This window comes from Spodoptera frugiperda, chromosome 20, assembly GCF_023101765.2.
Source record: "Spodoptera frugiperda isolate SF20-4 chromosome 20, AGI-APGP_CSIRO_Sfru_2.0, whole genome shotgun sequence".
NCBI classification, from domain to species: Eukaryota; Metazoa; Arthropoda; class Insecta; order Lepidoptera; family Noctuidae; genus Spodoptera; species Spodoptera frugiperda.
The window spans coordinates 45,053-68,557 of record NC_064231.1 but is presented as its reverse complement, the minus strand read 5'-3'; the positions used below and the strand labels follow the sequence as shown (position 1 = coordinate 68,557).

At 35.8% G+C, this 23,505-nt stretch overlaps 1 protein-coding gene across 1 annotated transcript; it reads right to left on the bottom strand.

The window, feature by feature from the left end:
• Nucleotides 1-1,956: 1,956 nt before the first annotated feature.
• On the bottom strand, nucleotides 1,957-23,400 carry LOC118261982 (protein FAM107B). Its single transcript, XM_035573060.2, has 4 exons — nucleotides 23,270-23,400; nucleotides 10,311-10,524; nucleotides 7,118-7,221; nucleotides 1,957-4,655 (listed from the first exon to the last, which is right to left on the bottom strand). The coding sequence occupies exons 1-4, from the start codon at nucleotides 23,334-23,336 to the stop codon at nucleotides 4,501-4,503; spliced, it is 540 nt and encodes a 179-aa protein (XP_035428953.2). The 5' UTR covers nucleotides 23,337-23,400; the 3' UTR covers nucleotides 1,957-4,500.
• Nucleotides 23,401-23,505: the final 105 nt, after the last annotated feature.

The window sequence follows — 23,505 nt, the reverse complement described above, 5'->3', positions numbered from 1 at the left end:
GATGATATTAATGCAACGCAGGTAATTGGCTTCTCGTGTCATTTGAAAACTCGTCTTCCGTCATAGAAGGTAACATAATTTTTTTAAAGCTACTTGCACATAAACACTAGTAGAGTACAGTAATCAGGATCATTAAGAAAATTTATAACCCTCTTGACAACTACAACTACTTATTTAATAGTAAACTCGTCAATTTTAAATATTAGGTCATTAAAATTAAAATACCTAACTACATACTAGGTATGTAGTTATCTAGATAACTAGCCGATATCAACAGCGCATCGTGGAACAGGTGTAGGTAATGTCAATGTACAATAAAGTACCCATTAAGTAGAGATCTAACAATATTGATATTCTCAAAGCGTCAGTGAAGCCTTCGATTTCTATGGAATTAGTTCGTAGAAATCAGAATGTTAAATTTTCTACACAAGTTTTAGAAACGTTCACAAAATATTCGTAACTAGGTAAGTACTTAGACAGACTCTCCTTAAATATTTTAAGTCAATAGGTAATATTTGAGGTGCATACACAGAATATTTCGTAATAAATAGGTTCTTCGTAATGAAAACTGCCTGTTTAAAGAGAGTACCTGCCAGGTAGGTATCAGCTAATTCAACTGAATTATCTTAGCAGACATCAACCTATATATTTGCTAATTATTAGATACCTAATTGCAACTTAACAACCACATAAGGACTAATGTCTAGACGGTTTTATTGCCAATTTGTAACGACAAAGTAATATTTATTGCCGAGAATGAGTTTACCAAATATCAATGTTCTCTTATATACACGCACACAGTACGAAGAAAGGCTACTTGGATAAAACTTATTAAATAAAATAAAGTAATTAGTAGATACGTATTAAATCTATTTTCTCTTTTCTAACTACTTAATAAAATAAGTAACGCGCTGTACGTGAATGTGATCCCCTCTTTATAACGTTTAATCACTACATAATGACGTAAATTATGTAAAGTTTTGTTCGCTAACACTATTAACTAATGTCAAAAAGTATTGCACGCTACCGACTTATCGGGAAACATAGTTAAGTACTAGCTTTTCCTGCGATTTCACTCGCAAGAATTTTCTTTACTATAACTTATTGCTATTAACAAAATGTAAACTATATAGCTCGCACTGTCAAACATTTATCAGGTCTCATTTAGAGCCAAGTTTAAACCTTAAATGTTGAGCCCTATTTTAACACATTAGTTGTAGTTTGTAGCGCGTAGCTTGTCGAGCTTATTTTGTAGTTAGCGCGTAGTTCGTAGTACGCAGCTTGTAACGCGTAGTTCGTAGTGTGCAGCTTGTAGCGCGTAGTTCGTAGTGTGCAGCTTGTAGCGCGTAGTTCGTAGTGCGCAGCTTGTAGCGAGTAGTTCGTAGTGTGCAGCTTGTAGCCTGTACGACGTAGAGCGTATTTCGTAGCGCATACTACGTAGTGTATAGTTCTTTCTTTGTTTTAGTTTATATTTAACATTAAAATAGGTATGTATTTAAATAGTATTAAAGGCTGACTACTAACTGCCTCATGGTCGTATGATAAACACCTTCTCCGTTCTACGAGCAGGGTAGTTTTCCCATATGACATGTTGTATAAGCCGTTTGATTTGATTATCATGCAAGTAATATGTGTTCGTTGTAAATTGATTAACAATCCTTTGAGAAACTAGGGGTGATAGCGGTAAAACGCTGCTACGTCGTCGAGCTTAGGCTGTAGGATTTCACCTTAATTTCGAGTACTATTAAAGCTTATGGCTTATGTAAGATTAAAAACTTGGCCATAAACAGTGATTAAAAACTTGGCCATAAACAGTGTTATTTTTATCTTCGTTTTTTTAAACAAACTTCTTGTACTTATGAGGTGAGCTGCGTTTTTCAGAGGAACTTAAGGAACTACTTCTGTCCCTCTGGTAAGTACCAAGTTCAAAGGGTCTATCGAAATAAAAACAATAAATATTCTAAAACATTTTTATTTGACTATGCAAATAATTTTCATACAGGTTCCATGTCATACTATCAATACAAAGAGACTTAACACTACTTTCGTCAATAATGTCGCACTTAAGATGGCCACGATGCAGCTTCCGAAGCCAACTGGCCTTCATATCATGAAGGAGCCATTTTGTACTAAGTTACAATAACTTAACAATAATCTTAACAGAAAATGAAAACATTTCGACAAAGGAAATCATAGCAAGTGAAAGAATAACAAGTGGAATGATAGTCAACTACAAGAACATTTTTTTTTTTTTGTAATTTTGGTATCTTTGTGAGAATCGTCATCCTATTACAATCTAACTTAATAACGATAAATAATTAATACTCTGAAAGTAAATAACAAGTTATATAATTAGGCACACTAGAGAACATAATGCGTTACATAATATTAGGCTAAATGAAAAAGAACTATTAGGGACAGTTGCAAATAAGGGGCGAACAATTAGTAAGAGATTCATCAAAAAGTATAAATAGCAAGCTTTAATCAAATATCTCTGCAGGTGGCGACTAAAACAATATTAGAGAAGTATTATAAATAATTCTATATTAGCAACGTTACAACGTTACCCGTTATTATTGATTAATATCTACGTGTAGTGAATATTTTCATGTGTCATTCATCAGGGTTACTACGAATATCGATTAAACTTTGAAAACCTGTAGTGAACCTCCAGGCATCACAAATATATAAAAATACTTTTCTATCACTTTCATGAACACTTCAAATTCTAATACACTGGTCAACTATTAATTGGAGTCATATTAAGGAAGGCCTATCGTGCAAGGATCTGTAGAAAATTAGATATTTTTTATAATATTATTACGTGCCCATAAAGCTATTTGTTAAATTCATTACAATTACTGATTAGGCTTGTATTGTAGATTAATATATTTCAACTTCAATATTATGCTTGGATATCTATTTAGGATCCACACTACTTCTCATATCTCTACTCTGACAATAAAATATGTTTATACTTTAATATTTCTAAACCATACATCTGTAAATTGCAAACATCTATCTACTCTCTAATAATAATTAATGTCATAAAATAGTTATTACAATTATTACTTTGACATTTATATTATCACTAAAACGTACAGCGAGAGATAAGTTAAGAGTACAACAAGAACAGTAAATGCTTACGAATGAACGCTACGAATTGTTAAGAATTGTGACGTCAAAAAGTTTAGAAAAATATTTGTATTCTCTTGTTTGAAGTCGACATTACCTCTTATCATTATTACTACAACACACGCAGTCGAATCCTCAGTCATATAGTTGTTCGATATTACGTATTACTGCAATTAAACATTTGCATGCATAAATAAACATAATCAATTACAATATTTATCATAGAATCAATTATCGAGGCTGTTACAAGTGTCTCCCCACCCATTATATAAACTACTAAATAATAACAAATAAATCGCTACCGTTTTAAATATTGTGACACTTTAAGTGACCTTTTTCATCGAAAAAAAGATTAAAGCATAGCTGTTCGTCTTATTTAATAAAGTATCCGATTATAATCAAACAAGCTTTGGCAATCAAAGCGTATCACTCACACCATCAGCAACACTCGCTCAATGCTTATAATTACAGTGCACTTCCATATCTTCAATCCCATGTTTATACAATAACCCTTCAAATCTCCTTGACCCCTGAATACAGTCCATTTGGACCCCAGTCGAGTTCCTCAACGTCCACCGACACCCTGAATTAGTGTGATACAGTGAGTAAGAGTTACCTACTACTACACAAAGATGGCGCTAATCACAGAAAACATTGGTGTGCGACTACTGATATCATAATTATGTTTTAATATTTCTCAGAATCTAATATCGAGACAAGTGAAATTTTGTAACAATTGATTAAAGTGGAATATGTATTTTAGCCAATAGATATTTTAGGGCTTCTATCCACTAGTTTTAACGATGATAGTAGAACATCTACGTACTATATTCTACAGGGTTTGGATCAAATATTAGTGCAAAATACCCCGATCTTATAGATCGGGTTGATGGTGTCCCATCACTACAACTATGTGGTTTGTGAAGGAGCGGATAAGAGTTAAATATTCATTTTTGAAGTTGGCAGGTGAAGTGCTACGGGGACTACTATACGATCCAAAGAACAATAGGACTGTCCTCGAAGGAGGTCGTACCAAGTTTATGAATCGTAAGATGCATGTTATTACGCATAACCTTGGCCGCTTACGCAAATTCGGTTGTACATAATTCAATTCGGTTGGAGTATTTCTGGACCTAGAATTTAGGTAAGTTACCAAGCTAGCATACCTTGAGTTTAGTAGACACTACTACGAGCCTGTTCGAGGAATTTTAGTCCAACATTTTTGTCTTTACTTTCGACGAGAGTTTTATAGATCGACACATCACGGTCGTGTAAAGACAAAAAAGTTGGGAAGGGTAAAGTTGCTCATTGCGTAGCTATTTGGCAATCCTATTCCTATTTAGATGTTTGTAAGGCTGGGTTAGTTCAGTGGGCAGAGGCCGCTGGCGCAGAGGGCGCTGCGTGTCGAAGCCGGGCTCGTATCTGCTGCAGCGTAGGGTTGGCACCAGTCTCTGGTTCCTCCGTACTTTGTTCTGCTTGCTCCAACCGACGAGCTCGCTCTGCTATCGCACGCTCAAGCTCTGTAACGTGAACAAAATACCAATTAGAAATAGAAATATTGATAACATTTATGTCTTAGACTAAATCACAGACTAGACTTCATAATAACGAGGGGGAATGGGACGCCGACTCCTCCTTCTGCGAAGCAGTTATGCTAGCTAAGGAGGAGGCGGAGTGCGTGAGGGAACGAATCTCTTCACGCTCCAGCCGCCGCAGAAGACACTCCGGGCGTCGGGGATCGCGCGACGATCTCCGGCCACCGTAAGTGTGGGTCTGCGGACGGCGAGCAAGGGTAGCTCGCCGCCCGACCAGAACCAGACCCGTGCGTACGGCGCGTCGCGTTGCGCGCGCGCCTCAAAGAGTCAGACCACCACAGATGGGGCCCAGTAGGGCTGATGCCTGATCCGGAGCTGCGGACAACGTAAGAGGTTACCGGGGCTCCGGCTCAAAGCAGGAGAAGGAACGGGGTGGTTTTTAGTCAGTAAGAGTCTGACACTCCCTCCCGCCTCACCCAAGGCGGGAGAAGTCATTGGATGATATTCCCCCCTCAAAAAAAAAAAAAAAGACTTCATAATAAACTAATATACGTTTCGGTCTAAATGCGAATTCCGAAAGATTTCAAAATCAAAAATAATTACATCAAAAAGAGTATTTTTAAATGATGAATGGTATTTTAAACTAACCAATAGACTCAACCTCACAAATTGTTAGCATAAAGGGCATTAAGGACACATAAGGATATCTCGATTAGGTAACGTGTCAGTGTTGATATTGTGCAAGGCGCAAGTGAAGGTGGACCGTTCGTTTCTAGTAGTTTCTACAAGGATAAGTAAAGGCTATCAGCAGTTAGCACCAGCTACTGTTCACAGGAAAATTGGAAGCATGGTAGGTACTTAACTTACAAATATTTCCTACACGAGATTCTTTCGTGAGATATATCGATAATGTAGTTAAAAATATGAAATTAATAGAATTGAATTGATAGAATACCCATTTTTAAGTACCAAAAAGAGCATTTAGGAAAATTTTGCAGTATGATGGCTTATCTCTGAAATCCAATTTCTAATGCACAAAACCAATGAAAATTATTAGCAAATACTATAAATGCAAAAGGGAAATAAAATGTGATTGAAACTGGATTATCGAATCAAATGTGAGACTGTGCAACAAAGACTGATCGAGTTCGCTAACAGTACTCTGCGGCTATTGCGCTATTTCACAAACGCTACAGCAATTTCCGACTTTACTATACATAAGTAAATCGTTTAATGACACATTTAATTAAATAAAACATAAACACTTAATGATGCTATAAGGAAACCGCAGAACTAGCGACTAGCGAGCTTTATCTATCGCAGTAATGTCTTCCAGTGCCTGACCAATCGGACAAACGGGAAATAGTCAGATGCAGTTTCACTTTCATCCAACCTTGGTCATCGACATCCGCAAACCAATTAGAGGAAATTTTCGCACAGGTACCTATGCACGAAACCTGCATTATGTGCATTACCTACATGCCGTATAGTATGTACTTGCATTGAATGTTTACAAGGAATGTGTCCACAATTATTGGCCTTCGGGGTGAACGGCCGCTGAGTGCACCTGCGGCTCATATCGAACTGCACCGAATAAAGAGGCCGCGTCCAAATATGCGAGCAAAAAACACCAAACGCCATACGAGTTTTGAGGAATTCCAGTTTAATCTTCATCGAATATTTTGAGAGTAAAAGTGAACCCGGTTTTAAATCCTATCTTGCCTTTTTGTTCTTACCACATGATCGGCGGTATAAACAGTGACTATTAATCTTAAAGGCAGGTAGTAAGATTTTATTAAATGACCAAGACACGTAACTTAAGCATACGGCACCGCGGCCGCCGGATGCGGTACGTGCTCGCCGATCAGTTTAATGATTCAGTTACCTAATGTTATATCAAATACGTGATAATGCTCTGATGTAATAGTAAAACTACGCCTTTGTGTCCTGACCGACTGACACCGATGTCTGCTTTATACTACAAGAATACAACCTTTAAAACGTAGCCTCCTTGTATGTTAATTTCTTTGCGGTCACTTCTCCGCGTATTTGTGGTGATTAATGCATATTACTATTGGATATTTTAGCAAACATTAGCAGGATGTAGCTGATAAGTATGATAATTATAAAGGTCCAGTAGCTTTTTACCATTGTTATTAACTAGGCTAATAACTAACTAAGTACATACTACAGTCGCGTGACTGGTTATTAAACAATATGGATTTTCAGTACTTATTCATTAATCAATATGTCTAATATCGGAATCATAATTCAATGACTGATTTTTATGATAACATAACCAACCTCATCGCAAACCAACGCATTATTCACGAAGGTCACTGGACTGGGTTTTTTTAAGAAGGGCATGACGTATCGAATTTCTTTAGTCGACAGCACATGTTCCGTTGGACATTAAAAGGAATTGCTTTTTGTGTAATAACATTTACCTGGTGTCTCCCTGTGTTCCTTCACTTGGTTCATTATTTGCTTCTCTTTGTGTTTCGACAGAGCCCTTTCTAGTTCACTTTTTTGGTTGAGGACATTTTTACCTCTGGAAAGTAAAAAAAAAACACATTATTAAACTATTACATAATGGCATTGTTAAGAGAATTATTTTTCTAGATACTGGCTAAGCTTAAAGGAATGATAGCCGTTGCCTACCTACCAAAAGTCAGTCGTAACGTAATGCTACACGATAAGATAGTGTAACGTATTAGATATCAGCTTAATCTTATCGCGGATGACAAAATCGTAGCACAATTCATTACCATATATGGTTATGTATTCAGCGAACGAAAATCATTGATGATACGCAAATATTACGTAGGCTTAGTGATAAAAACTGGTCGTTTTCAATAGTTGGGATTATCTCATATCTCTATTATGTACAACACAATGTTTGTAATAATATCTAATTTACGCTGAAATACGATAACGTTTAATTAACATTGTTTTCCTCATAATCACAAAAGAATGCGTAGGTAGGTAGATTGTCTGAAACTCAGCTACAAATGCCACGATTGTTGTCTTGATTTCTAAAACGCTGCTTACAAAAATATAATATCGTAATTTATAATCCTATACATAAATGTTGAAAATTAATGCAATTTTTATTGCATAGAAACGGTGTTGAAATATCCTTGAATGCAATTAATTTCAACAGAAATTCTAAAATTCCGTTGCAATTAACTAAAATAATGGATAGAGTAAAAAATGTTTGAATTGCTTCTGTTCATATGGAGACAGTTCCCTAGCGGCATTCCCACGCACAATACCTGCATGTGTGGACTATTTTGTACGTATGACGTCACAAGTTACTGCAATGTCTTGTTTGTTTTACTACACATCTGTGTCGAAAGACAACGGGTGTAATATTTCTGTTTACTCTTAATCCACAGGACATTCCTATCTTAACTGCAGTTATCATTTTAATATACTAAATCCTTTTTTGTACATAGGTTATCGTAGTATTCTATCTACGATAATGCAGATAACGTTTCGAAATAAATTTCAACACATATTCATTAGTTAAGAGTATGCGCAAAATGTAAACAGAAACACGTTTGCAATCGTAGAGTTATTTAGAGCATATTTTCGATTAATTTACTAACGATCCGAGAGATTTGCATTAAATTGCCAAGATTACGCCAGGAGATCGTCAGCGTGATTTAATCCCAACTAATTACTGCCGACGTCAGGACTCTTGCCTCTCAAGGAAAACTAATATCAAGAGAAGTTCCATAAACTGCAAATTCGAACCGTTAAATTATAAATTTAGTTCAAACAAAATACATTTTTTTTTCATATAATCCATGTGTATTTCCCCTCTAAACATAATATATAGATAAAAGAGTCTAGCTATCAAAAACACAATTTAATTTAGATTCGTATCTATTGGCTAATGTCATGTTTACTGCATTTTTGAAACGATATCGTTAAATAATTTCTTCATACGTATTGGTATTAAGCGAAACAAATTACATTTGATTGCAATCGCCAATCACAATTAAATTTTCACGTACTAGATTTTACCATATTTTGTTTTATTTATCAACATCGTATGTAAACGTTAATTAAATTTGTCGGTACATTATAGGTATTCATAGTTATAAAGGCATAGTATTCCCGTTAGTACGCTGGGAATTGCTTCCTTCCGTCAAACGGCATTGGCAGCCGTGCACGGAAATAACAGGACGAGTCTGCTCCGACAATCACATTGCCGGGGAAATGGACTGAATCAACAGGTCTCGACGACTGTGAAGCTATTCTGTTTTCAATATAATGATTTCAACATTTGTTGGTTTCACAAAGATGTAGGAGCGCACAATGCGATCGGCGCGGTTCGGGCAACAGATGTTCAATAATTATAGCGGGTGCATAACACTCGGGACAGGATGCGGTGCACCTGTGCGCTGGAGACGTACCAAACTTAGACTTAGCAAAAACTAAACTCGTTGCCAACTCGCGCACCATCCGTCTCATTATGATTGAAGCTAAGCGTTTGCCCTTTGCATTAAAAATGAGGGATGGAAGTTCCACAAAAAGTGTGATGTACCTGCTTACATTTTATTTATTGTATTATCACACCTGTACCTAGTGGAATGTCTTTTCTATTCACGATAGCTTATCATAGAACCGTAATCGCCGCACCTTGTCCAATGTTATTTCACGAATTAACATGCTTTCTATGGTCAATATAATAGCAAGATAAGATAAGTTTTAGTAAACAGATAAGTGTTTAACAAGAGTTTATAATTCAATTTTAAAGACTGAAACGATTTTTCTGGAAAAATTCTAAATTTTGTTTTTAAAACAATATGTAAGAAAGGAAATGGTAGTTCTAGCTGACATTTGCCACGGGCAGTAAAAGGCTTTCAAGTCAAGTCTCTTGTCCTCCCCACAAAGTGGTTTTGAGAGCGTACTCCATTATAAAAACGGACAAAGGCTAGATAAAAGCGGCTTGATAGAGTACACTGGACTTTTCAAAACTGGGCCAAACTTAGTCAAACCTTTTAAAATAAATCTCGGTTGGTTTAATAATAAAATGCCGATGGCTCACGTGTCAAAATTCTTCGAATTTCCAAATACATCTGAGTCAGTTCCGATGTAAACATTTTCGAGAAGTCATCAGACGTTTACGTAAATAAACGGATATAACAAATAGGATCGGCGGATTCATAACCGACGTGGCATGAAATTATTTTGGAACAATGCTAAACAAATACCTAGATAGAGCTTCTGATTTTCAAAATGAATAAAATTAAGTAATAATTAATCTGATAAGGAAAACCTTTGGCTTATCATGTACTTCCTCAAACGAGTTAGTAATTTGTAACTGATTAGGTATCTAATTACAGCTTCGATAGCAAATATTTAGTGTCGACGCAGCGTAAAAAACATTATTAACAATTATTATTATAAACAAATGCAATAGCAGTTAAATAAAGATTAAAATGGACTGTTTCACGTTGTTCAGCTTGTTTTTAGAAAAATAGCTTTGTAAATGTTTAAACTGAAAATTTTTAAGAGGTTACCCTATCTATATTAGGTTATTAGAACGCCAAAAATTCAAATACTTTCCGTTATAAATGTGGCATATTTATAAACGATAGGAACGTTATCAATAGAAATATCACTTACATCCTCTGATTAAAGAGAAGCTCCCTGTGTAAGTCCATACGCTGTGGGCTCTCCAAACAAGGGTTGGGCACGCGGCGCGGCGCGATGAGACCATCGCCTGCCGCACCGCCGCCTTCCTGCACCATGTCCACCTCCACACCAACACCAGACTGTGACACCAGCGTGGGGACCGCTCCCACGCCGCCGCCCGCGCTCAATGCGCTCGCCGATAACACTGCAAACAAACAACACATTAGTTATTACTACTATCATCAACACTCCTATCCACCATGTGTTCATTACCAGTAAACCGACCACGCTAACTCAATAATAATACCTACTACAATATAAAAACTGGTAGCGCAAATAACTCATGAATCACGCATAGATACCCACCTCCTTCGTGTTGTTTGAGAAATATGTCTCAATTGAATCGTGAATACCTTTTAGTCAATAAATTATAAAATATCAGATGAGTTTTTATTTCAACTATGCATGTTGTAGTGCGAGTTAATTACCCAACAAACAAGAACATTCTTGAGTTTACACTATAAAAATCTCATGAATCACTAGGCGTATGATATCATCATATTCAAGTTAAACACGTTGAGCATACTAATAGAGGAACGTAACCATAAGCGCTATTTGATAAAAACTGTTAGCGTCACCCAGATTTAAATGTTAAATTGCTTAAACCTAGGTATTACACGGATGTGTGTGTTAGCTTTGTATGCTTGAGTGTCTATGTAATTAATGAGTTCAAAGATCAAAATTCTGTTAATTTATGCGTGGCATAATATTCTTTTATTTCTTGTTGAGAAACTGACCGCACTTACAACAGCGTTAAATATTGCGATTGGTAAACACTGCCGACATTACGAGATGGCATCTATGAATGATGTACATACGTTTGACGTTGACGCAGTAGTCGACCAATTGGCTACGACAATAGAGCTGATTACATGACGCGGGTCGATTCCAGCGCGGAAGAAACATTATATTGTACGACGCGGCGTACAGGTAAGTACTTGTTCCGGGTTTTGGTATACGCGTTTGTGCAACTTGTGCATTTATTAGACCGAAATAAGGACACCAGTGAAACATACGAGTATTTCGTAATTTTCTGAATTGGTTTATTTGTAAAAAATCAGATCATTGACATTTACGCGTATAATTTTTTTAGCAATGCTTTCAAAATCATTAATTTCCATTCGTATAATAAAATCTTCCAATAGGTGAGAATTGATCAGACTAGTTTTCCCCCATTTCGCTACTCTGATAACCTTTTAACTAGTATGAGAAAGAATGCTGACAGTGTGCAGAAGTAAGTCACCATTGTTTGTGACCTGGTTTACGGCGCAAATCCGTCTGAAGCTTGATTGCGATCCCCTGAATCCCGTGAACTCAGGTTAATAAGAGCCCCGAGTGCGGAGGCGTCACTTCCTTCCCGGGGAAATAACAGAGCACTACATGGTGATTTTTCTGCGGGAGCGTGCTCCCAGCTCGACTTTTTAAAACGTTTCAACTCTCGTTCCTGCTCGTTATCTCACGCCACGGCCTCATTTCAGGCACTTTAGACAAACGGAAACTGTATAGTTATCTTTATGAGTTCATACACTTGCCTGCTTTATTATTCTGTAAGGTTTTAATTCAATTCAGGTTATTCTAAAAGTCACGCTTTATTTCACTAGCAGTATATTAAATACATTAGTTCTACAACAAACACATTCATTCTCCATAACGACTCGGACTAAAATAGAACACTAGAGTTTATTGGGCGTTTGTTTGTATTCCAAAGACCTGGATATATTCAACGGGCGGAGTTGGTTTTCTCTCAAGTAGCTTAACAGAAATTACGGCTTTGTAAGTAGGTGGTACCTTATTAATATTTACCAGAAAACAGTTTTCATGCATGAAGCATGGAAACCGTTTCCAATTATGGCGTAGCCGGCTCTCTGTGTATGTAGAAAAACTAAATTAAAATTCTACTGAGGACAAAGTTCATACTGTGGCCGTGGCGAGGATAACAATAGAATTTACGCAGTTATTATGTTATAAAATAAGCAACATAAACAAGTATTAAATGAAGAATTTTCTCGAAGATTGTTTCTTTAATATAAATACATAAAATATCAGCCTAGTGAAGAGTATATTTCCAGACTACATCAACGCCAATTATAGATACATAAGTATACCGACTCATGAACAAAAAACGATGAAGAACATCTGCTCCCAATAGTATTAAATACAACACAAGTTGATGATTGACGTATGAATCCATGTAGATCTATCTGTACGTAACACTCATCCATCAACAAAACAATACAGTCAATCATTAAAGTTAGTCATAATAAAATGTTTTCAAAACATAATATCGGTCAGGATGTGATTTACTCATTCTTGCTGGCTTAGGTTGATTGCACAGGTATTTATAAATAAACAAATGTTTACAATCAAGAAATATGTTCAAATAATGTTTCTGATATTGGCGGACACAGACAAATAAATAAAAATAAAATAATTGAAATTACAATCAGAACAATGGATTACTTGGGTAATATACCTTTGGTAAATCGGTGTCACATGCGCATGATTAGTTAAAACTCTGTAATATTTATCGTGTTTATAATCCGATAGAGCCGCACCGCATGCCATTATAGGTATTTACACAAGATATTATATTTATAGTAAAACAAATGTGTATAAAAACGATAAGAACTTGACATTAATCAAAATAAGTATTAAAAATTGCACTTATCAGCTGTGTTCAAACTATGCACAGTTTTATTATTCTTACAGTAAAATGGAATGAAAACAGTAAATTGTTTTCCTTCCTGGTGTTTTTAGATATAAACTAGAAATCTCTATATATAAAAATCAATTGCTGTTCGTTAGTCTCGCCAAAACTCGAGACCAGCTGGATCGATTTGGCTAATTTTGGTCTTTATTTATTTGTGGGAATCCATAGAAGGTGCAAATGGTGAGAAAAATATATCTGTGAGGATACTAACAGATATGTTTATTTATTATTTTTAATCTGGCGAGATAGATACGCTAAAGTTGTTTAAAATCTTTCAAAAAGCTACCTACGTTAATAAAAAAAACCTAAATTAAGTGCCGCACACATCCACAAAAACGGGTATGTAATGTACGTTTTAATACTAATGAATTTAATAAAAAATAATCCATTTACGCAATTGCAATTAGTTCGAATTTAGTTTCTGTCGAAATTGTGGAAGGAAACTGTGAAGCAATAACGAAGAACGTTAGCCACTTATAGATAACAGTTATCGTTTTGGCTGCGCGTTATTTATCAGAGAGGTGCCTACAAAATTTAAAAAAAATACTTGAAACATAAAACAATGAAAATACAAAGAAAATCCCTATAGACGATATTATCTGCGCAATATCATTGTCAATTTACAGATAGGAGTGTGTTTATGCTTTATATACGTATATTCAAACTTAGTAAATTATTAATTAGATGGGTATCACAATGACAACAGTCGATATTATAATTGTATTATCTTTATCTTATTCCTTATCTTGAACAAATAATTTTGATGGAAATTTGTTAATGTCAGACCGCATATATTATATATGAGTACTTCATAACACGTGTAATCTAACAAATTATGAACCTTCATAATTATCTATAAACTAGCATCTGCCAGCGGCTTCGCCCGCGTGCCGTGGGATAATTTTTTTTTATTTATTTATTTATTTATATAAAAGTAGCCTATGTGTTATTCCAGATCATAATCTACCCCCTGTTCCACATTTCATCCCGATCCCTTCAGCCATTTTGGTAAGATTGACTAACAAACATACATGCAACCACACAAAATTATAAACATTCGCCTTTATAATATTAGTAAGATTTAAGAAAAGTACATATTATCTCGACTTAAGTCATATCTACGCGCAAAAGAGTTATCTTTAAAAGATTTGAAATTATGATGATATATCAAGAGGAAACAGCTAGGTGCATATCAGCGTAATACGATGAAAAGAAAGCATTATTTTTAGCTAGTAAAGTGATAATAAAATTGAACATATCGGTTACGCAATACTGTGTTGTATTCACGCGTTACCCTCGACCACCTCCGTGACTACTATACGTAGCACAGCTGTAAAGTAGTGTGTATTGGGGCTTCCTGCGTTTGTAAACAATGAATCATATTATGAAAACATTCTGTTATACATGTATTTAGCCAATAAATCATTCCAATTTCTTAAACATCATTTGAAAGGTCGCAACTGTTTTATATCTTCCACAATTTAATGTTAAGTTATTACGTAGACTTCTCCATTGCAACATTGTGGGTTTTATGTACCAACCATCATGTCATCATGACTAGCTCTTTAGTGATAAACCAGCTTAAGATCTCTCTTCACAATTAATAGTAATAGAAGATGGGTACAGATACCCATTTATGCAAATTTACGTCACTCTACCGGTAGCGCTAGCTGAAGTTCTAACAAGTTTTTGTAATAGGGTTATGTGACGACAAATACCTATTTAAAAAGTAATGATCGTAATTAAACCTATACTTTCACTGTTTTATAATTTAACACCTCATTACCTAGTGTGTGGTATTGCCATTAAAAAGTAAGTAACAACCGTTAGCACGCAGCGGAACGCAATATAATCCGGAAAATGTCATAGTGACGCGGACCCGGATGTCAGCCAATAAACGAAAACTAACTTTATAAATAATCACGAACACACTCAAACTCAAAGAGCACTATAAAGGTAAATATTTATAGTAATAAAATTATTTTCACTTTATACACATCTTAGCAACCGCAAGCCGTGCAACACGAACTAAAGGTAAACAAACTGGCTTTAGATTGGATATTGGCTATTTGTAGGCAGAGCCAGTAATTACTACCATAAAGTAAGAGTTGCCGGGATAGTAACAGTCAAGTTGTACGTTAAAATTATGTTCGGTAGGTGTATGTACTACCAATAAACCGCCCGCAGGGAGTGCCCTTGGAAAGGATATCTGCTGTATACAACTGTATACTAAGTCAGTGCCCGTGTATCGAACCAGCCGTCTATGAAGGCCAAAGTTACGCGCAGGGAATATTTCAAGGTTATTTATGAAACTGAAAAATCACTTGCTAGATTTTTCGTGCTTGCTTTGGCACTACCAACCGTAAAGCCATAAATTTACACCAGGTTTATTACAGGATTAAGATATATTTACATATTACGAAGGTAGAGGTCGATACAATAGAAACCCCAAATAACAAAAAAAACAAGTGATCCATTATCTAAATCATTTGAAAGATTAATAGATTTACCATTTGAAAACTAATACCCAAGCCTACTAAATCACAAGATTATTGATAAAAGAGGCACGTTGTTAATGACTACGCAGAAATAGCTTTTCCAATTACTTTAGTGCTTATTATAAAAATGAAATCTAATGTTTTAGACTATCACGCAGAGACCATGAATTTTAATTTAATGGCGTCTTTAACATCAAATCAAACGTATTTAATATTTTATTTCTCAAGGTGTCTGATAATCTGATATGTCCGCATAAATCAATATTTTGCTAGCAATATCGTTCACCATAAAGGTCAGTCGCATACCATTAAGTGACCCCTGACCTATGGTTATTTTTAGCCCCCCATCTAGGCATATACTGCTACAAGGTTGTTTCAGCACTTATTTGCTGAAACAATTGACGTCACTGTCTGAAGGCTGGCACATTGTTCATTCTAGTTCGTTAAGCAGATAATAGTACGACATTCACGGAAACTAGGTATACACAACATGTTTGAGAATAATTAATTATTAAAAATGTGCACAGCTGAAGGCTGCTAGAGTGTGCAATGTAGAGTTGAAAACGTTTCCATTTGAATGCTCGCCGTTCCTCATCGTAATGAAAAATGCCTTTGCCTGCATTCTTATTTTTTATTTCTTTTCAGTTCTCAGTTTTGTTTGTTAAAAGCATATTATCATATTACAGTAAGGAAGATCTTAAACAACCAATGACGTAGATTGATATTGTACGTGCCGCAGTGTAAAGTTGTATTATGGGGTGAAGTTGTATTATCTTAAGATAAAACTATTTTACTACACCTATTATTTTAGAAAATCTTATACTCCTCCTCAATTTGCGACAAAGAAGTCTTGAAGTGCGATACAATAGACAATAGACTCTGCTACGACTAATATTATGCTAAATAATCTTTGACTAGGTTCAGTAACAGAAAACATTTCACACCGTTAGCAAAAGAATAATAGCTAATCAATCTACTTAAGAAAAGTTAATTACTAAATTAGATCGTTAATGGAATGTATCGTTTGTTGTTACTATAAAAGATGTGTAAAAAGCAGGAGGCGCATCAAACAAAACGCATAGAAGTGAGTACTCGTATCCATTATACCAACCCACTGTTTGAGCGACATTAATGAATCATCAAAACCCAACGCTATGTTTAGCAAACGCACACTATGGACGTAGACCCTCTTTTAGGTCAAGTAATACCATCGTACGCGTAACTACTCACAACTTGGTAAAAAATCGATACAATTTCAGAGCTAGTTAATCTAATTGCAATCCTGTCAGACCTCGTTTCCGACTCGTACAAAATTAAACGACTGTTAACAAATGTAAATTACAGTAATACTCACGTATGCAATGTAAAACTTACGCTGTTTTTTTTTTCGAGTTGCGACTATTTCGTCGTTTTACATTCCACAAGGATTTTATGTTTTACTATATATAATATTACGTATTCGTACGTGTGTAACTGCATTTATTTTCCTCATATTGTCTTTAGCTAATTATGGCAATCTATTTCATAATGGGTGTTAATAGATACCCTATAATGAGCATGACGCATTTGTGTCGGAACTTCTAATGAATGTTACCCATATACGCACAACATACATTCTGTGTCAATATAATGGATGTACATTAGTACAACGCAGTTAACACAGGTAGATAAAAGAACATGAATAAGTATGACGCTATTAAGACTCCACAAAAAGTTTTTAAGAAATTAAGAATATTGCCACTCATTTATTTACAGATACCACAAAGCAAATGGTTAAACAAATAAAATGTAAAATGTTTTCGAAGAATACATAACAAGAACAAATCGAAACGTCTTCAAAAATATTGCTGATATTGCCAATGCCGTTAACTACATCGATCTGGCAAAAATTCAAATGAATCCAAAAAGAGGTCAAACTTCAATCGCATAGCGCACGTTTTATTACGCCATTTTAAATGGGAATTCTTGTATCTGGTTTATGATTTGGGTAATCATTGTGAAACAGGCGTGACTATTAGATAATAAAGCAGTGGGGTTATTTTCGCCATCAATATAGTACGGAAGATGTTACTGTTTTAGATATATGATTCCCAAGACACGTGCACAAGTGGGGCGGCGGGCGGCGTGTTTATAACTCATAAATTGTAATGGAAAGTGCTAGCACATTTTGGGAAACATAAAAAGTTTATTCTATAAACTATTTATATTGCACAACCACGTCGATCAAGGTGAGACGGCTCAGATACATCAAATACAGAAGCTCTTTTACTAAATGTCCATAAAAGTACAGCTGCTCAAACGTTTTAGCTGAGTAATAAAGGTGAATATAAATAAACAATTCACCGCGTCCGTTTACATTGACCTAGCACAAATAAGGAGACCAACGCGAGTGGCTTACGTGGAGTTATTAAAAGTCTTAACTGTTGTGATGACGGCGTCCAATCATCAACGAACGAATGATCCCTCCGTGACACGATCAATAAGCCACTTCCTCATGCGGGCGCACACGAATCAGTTATTACAGTTGATGACAGTTATAACTACGATACAAAATTTTCCCGTGTGCCTCAATGGAAGAGGTCAACTGATTCGACCAAAGAAGATGCAGCGCACATGTGCTCATTCTCTTAATAAGTCCAATAAAACTAATAGATCTTCATTGTATTAATATATGACGCTGTAAACTATTTAAGGAGAATAGAAAGAATAGAAAGCGGCTTATGCATTCAACTTTACATATTAGGGAGCGTAGCGTTAATCCTTTACACGATGCAAATTACAGAACTGACCATTTTGTCTATTCGACTGATGTCCTGTCGTCGCAGATTAGCGTTCGTTTTGAATAAGTGGGGTGTGACTATGAAAGGGTTCACAGTAATTTAGGGGACGACCCCTGTTTGATCACAAGGACACTATTTTGTCATTACTGAATAATAACGATATACAACACATGACGCGCGTGTTACAACCACATTTGAAATCTTATTTCAAATTTATAAAAAGCAAAACAATGCATTTCAGTAGATATAGCAAAATCAGAAGAGTACCTACCGTTTACGAAAGATTAGGCAGTGATAATTTACTTATTTTAGCTCATAGCTTTGCAAAACATCAATTTTAAATTAATTTCAATTATATTAACGGCAACGTCCAAAAAAACGTTAGCACACGTCACAGAAATTTTAATAGCAACACACTTTAAAAGAAACGTTATCTTCTAAGGTTTGAGACTTAACAGAAACATAAAAGTTGCTAGTAGCATGTGACAAAGAAAAAAATCGAGAATCTGCAATAAAAAATGATAAAAAGTGCAAAGCAATATGAACATGAATACGAAGCAGATATGTACCAGATATCTTATTAATCTTTAACGTCTCGATTATCATGTCTATTGACATCTTATCAATACGAAAGTATAATAGACCACGTCTTTGAACAGTTTTATCACGCCCAAAATTTACCTTGACCGCTCCCTTACCATTATTTATAGAGGCCTTGGTTTCGACACGAAAACACTCGAGATTTTATAGGAACCATTGAGTTATTACAGAATATAAGTAAAATTGTTATAACTGCAGCTATAAAAGCACTTTGTAAATTAAAATGAAATTGCACGAAGTAAAAACCAGTCAAGTGTGATTCGGACTCACACACAAAGGGTTGTTTGCTGTTCTGTATTTGTTATAATGGGAGCTTTAAAATTCTTCTTTTATTCTGTTTCAGTTGGTTTTGTTAAAGCAGTAACAGAACTACAGTACATCATCTGTGAACAAGTCTAGCGTTCACAATTCCAAGACATTAGTGACAGACATACAGGCAGCAGTCTTAGTAATAGGGTCCTATTTATACTTCCTGGATACGGAACCCTGAAAAGCGCTACGTCATGGGGATATTTGTCTTTTATTTTTCAGACTGCATAACCTGCAAGCTTCAGTTGTTGTGAAACTAACTGTGACTAGCCATTCATTCTCTGCTGCTTGACAAATGCACATTGTTGAAGGAGCCGTAAGTGCTTTTTGCGAAGGCTGCATGTACAGTAGCAAAAATTAAAAGTTTAGTAAAAAAAATGGGCAAATTCACTTAACTTTCGACAACGCATTATCCTTATAAAAGTTTTATATTTATGAACCAAACTTTAAACCTTTTAAGGATTATGAAAATAAAGGGCAACGTACAAAATGATGTTAACGACATGTACCTACCTATAGGTTCAATACTCTGTCACAAATAACAATGACTTTGATAACACAAGGTCGAACTTAATATAATGACCTACGAACTTAGGCCCAAAAATGTAATATATTAAAATATGTATAATAAAGGTATATTCTGCAAACAGTATCGATAACAATAGTGGAGGGCATCCCTCGCTATTGCGTTCATGGGCAGGGCTCTGAGGGCGTTGACCCCTCGAAGCAGACGGAGCTTTTCGCGTCTCGCCCTACTTGCCCGCCCGCCCAACACAATCCCATGCTCACGTACTCCATACAGAGCGAGTATTTTTTAAGGGAATTTCGCGATTATACTGAAGGAATAATATCCCTAAAGGAATTATTATAGCTCGGTTTATTGAAATTTCCTCTTCATTCATTTGGGATAAAGAAGTGTCAAAATACGTGCTCAAGTACTCCGCAGCATAACACACTCGAATTGAAGAGTGGTTACATCCACTTATAAATTATAAAAAACTGCTTGTAAGAATATTTTGAAGTATAGGCAAAAACAATGAAGTAGGCATTTCAGAAGCTCTTAAACATCATCATCATTATTATTAAGCGAGGATAAATAATTTAAGTCTTATCTCATTACCAACTTCTTGAATACGTGTTTCTTCTTTATATTACGTAGCTCAGCTCAAATTCTAACGGATACGACCTTGCAAAACAATGATAGAGCCATTGTTATAAGGCTGCAATTCCATTGTTACCGTAAAACAGAGGCAACGTCGGACTTCCTTTGTCCTTTTAAGCGTACCCGGTGTGATGCACTAGTTGGGAGTCACCGGCACGACAAGCGGCGCACTTGATTGCACTTTCGCTTTCGATGCATCGACCAGACAGCTACAAACTGTTTGTTGTCAACATTTCTACCTGATTGATACATATTAACATACAAGGACGTTTCCTACCAGTTTGAGAGTACAATGACATATATTATATATGCACATGCATACACATTGATTGAAAATTTATGCTTAAGGATTTGTAATAATTTCACAGTATTTCACAATATGTGGAACACCTATTTCTAGATATAAAATATGATTACTTGCATAAGTTAACGACTTAACGTCATAAGCAATAGATATAAAACTAAAAGTGAAAAATGTGTTTACCTCGACTAGTGGGTTTGCTTCGCTCTCGTAAGAAATTACGGCAAATGCGTAATGGCCGTGTCGTAAGTCGACAATTCCGCCACTTTCTTAGAAGACGAAGATTTTGCAGATAGGTATTGTCTCCTATAGCAAATGTAATGCAGTTAGTTAACTTTCTAATCTTATTCGTAAGTAAGCAAAAGTTAAGGGTGTTTTTAATTTTGATGTTTCATGTCCCGTTATCGCATCAAAACTGTTCTGTTGCGATACCGAGATGGTTCTGTTGCTAGAAAAACCTGTTTTTTACATACACGCCTCATGCTACAGGAGTAGAATTTGAATTAATACGAAGTTCCTTTTCAATTAATTCTTGATTAATTCGAATACGTATACCATCGAATGCTGGCGTTTTAATCATTAAAACGAGTCCTGCAGTGCGTTCCTATTGAAATTCCCGCTCGGAGAAAATAAGGAAGCAGATAATAATGAATTTGTTAGCATATCACATATGCAATACTTATGCTGTTTCCTTGTACAGTGTGACCATTCGTTTCACAGTAACATTGTAATGAACGAAGCCACGCGACTCCTTATACAAATATTTTTACACATAAACTTTGTTTACTTTTTCTGCGTTTGTTTATTATGGCTTTACTTGTAGCATGCGCGAATATAAACATAAATTCCTCCGTATGGTTAAACAAAAATTCCTATTCCATAAGGTGCAAGTTCTTTTACCAATTGGCCGATCTCTCTAGTTAAATACTGTAAATAAACCTCATCGATTGAAAAGTCTCCTTTTGTAGTAGAATCGTGAGGGATCTTATAACGGACTTTCGTCGCTATTAAAAAATTGTGCGTCATAGACGTCTGTATCGTCAGCATCGTTCGGATGCTAAGACTTGACACTGACATCGATCCGTTTAACCTCAGTAGCTACTATAAATGCATAATAAACTGACAATGGTAATATTGCTTAATAGAACATCAATGCAACATTTTATAATAGCCTTACATTAATAAGTATTGTTTTCAGTGTCACGTTAATTAATAACATTGTTAAAGAATTATAAAATATGGGATCATTCGTTATTAATTTGATTCAAGATAGTTACTTCTTTTAAAGGTTTTGAAATAGCCCGAAGCCGCCACCCAGGGCGTTGATTCCTTATCCAGAATTCCCAGTCCCCTTTATCCTGGCTCCCGTGCCAAATGTACGACACTTGCTGCATACATAATTTTAATGCAACCGCCCACACCACACAATACACTCCCTACTTGAACATGCGATGCACAAAAATCTAACTGTCTCTATACTGTCCGCATTCCATATCAACAATAAAAGCCACGTACACATTAAGGATGATTTTATTATCTTTTGTCGAATATTATGCAAGTGTTATCAAAGTGTTACGATACGATACTAATTTAATTAGGTTAGTGATTAGTTCTACTTTCTCGATATTGTCGGTGATATTCACACAGGCATTTAATTAACCCTGTCTATTCATTTATTCAAGTCCTCTACGGTTTTCACAAATACGGTGATACGACTGTCAACACACAAATATACTTAACTTGTTTTTATGGAAATCTCTATGGAAATGTTAGTATGGTACATCATAATAGTTACGTGTGAGTTTCGGACACGTGCGTTCTTTGAATGATAAACGGTTAAAAGATAAAACAGTCGGTCACCTCTGAAGTAACTTATCACAGCGGAGCTAATCTCGAGTTCGTATTCATATGAGGATCTGTTAACAAGGTGTTATTGTGCTCTGCATGACTGACAAGAGCGCATATAAAGCCAAGGATCATAAATTCGTGACGCAGCGACGACAATGGCTGCACCGTTTCGGTTACGATAAGAACCACAAAAGAACACTGTATTATTTCCCGTAATCAGTAGCACACTATGTAACTCTCTAACATTAAGACTTTATGTCAGCAAAAATGATACGAAATGAGAACAAACGTTAAATAGTGGGTTTATTGATAAAATCGTACATGTACATAAAACGCCAACTACGCAGCTAGTAACAATTGAGCTGAGGATAACAATTAACAGACAAACGTAGTAAAAATATAAATAGAGCAAATGGTATTAGGTTACAGAGCAGTGCAGTATGTCATCGTAGTCAGATATCATAATCAGACGGCGTGAAAGCGCTGGACATGTGCTTTTGTTTAACCTGCGCATATTAGTACGTGTGCCAAATAACAACTAGCCGTGGTGAAACACTACCTTGTCCAAATGTATATGCAATGCAGTAGCTGTAACAGGACAGGGTTATGATACTTTCAATCGTAAAGTGTAAGCCAAGCCTAATCGGGAGCCTACGATGAGATATGGATATGATATGTATACCGTTTTCATAAATGGCGAGTTTCTCTTGTATGGCAGGTGCAGTTTTACGTGGTCTGGCGTCGCACATTGCGAGGACGGATGCGGGCCGAGCAGCGACGACTAAATGCCTCAATACAGAAGCCGGGCAACGTGTCACGGCCACCTAACAGGATTAACTTACCTGCCCTACTACTACGCAGGTAAACCGAACTACTCGTACAAACCACAATGTCTTATAACTTAACCGGCTTATGACT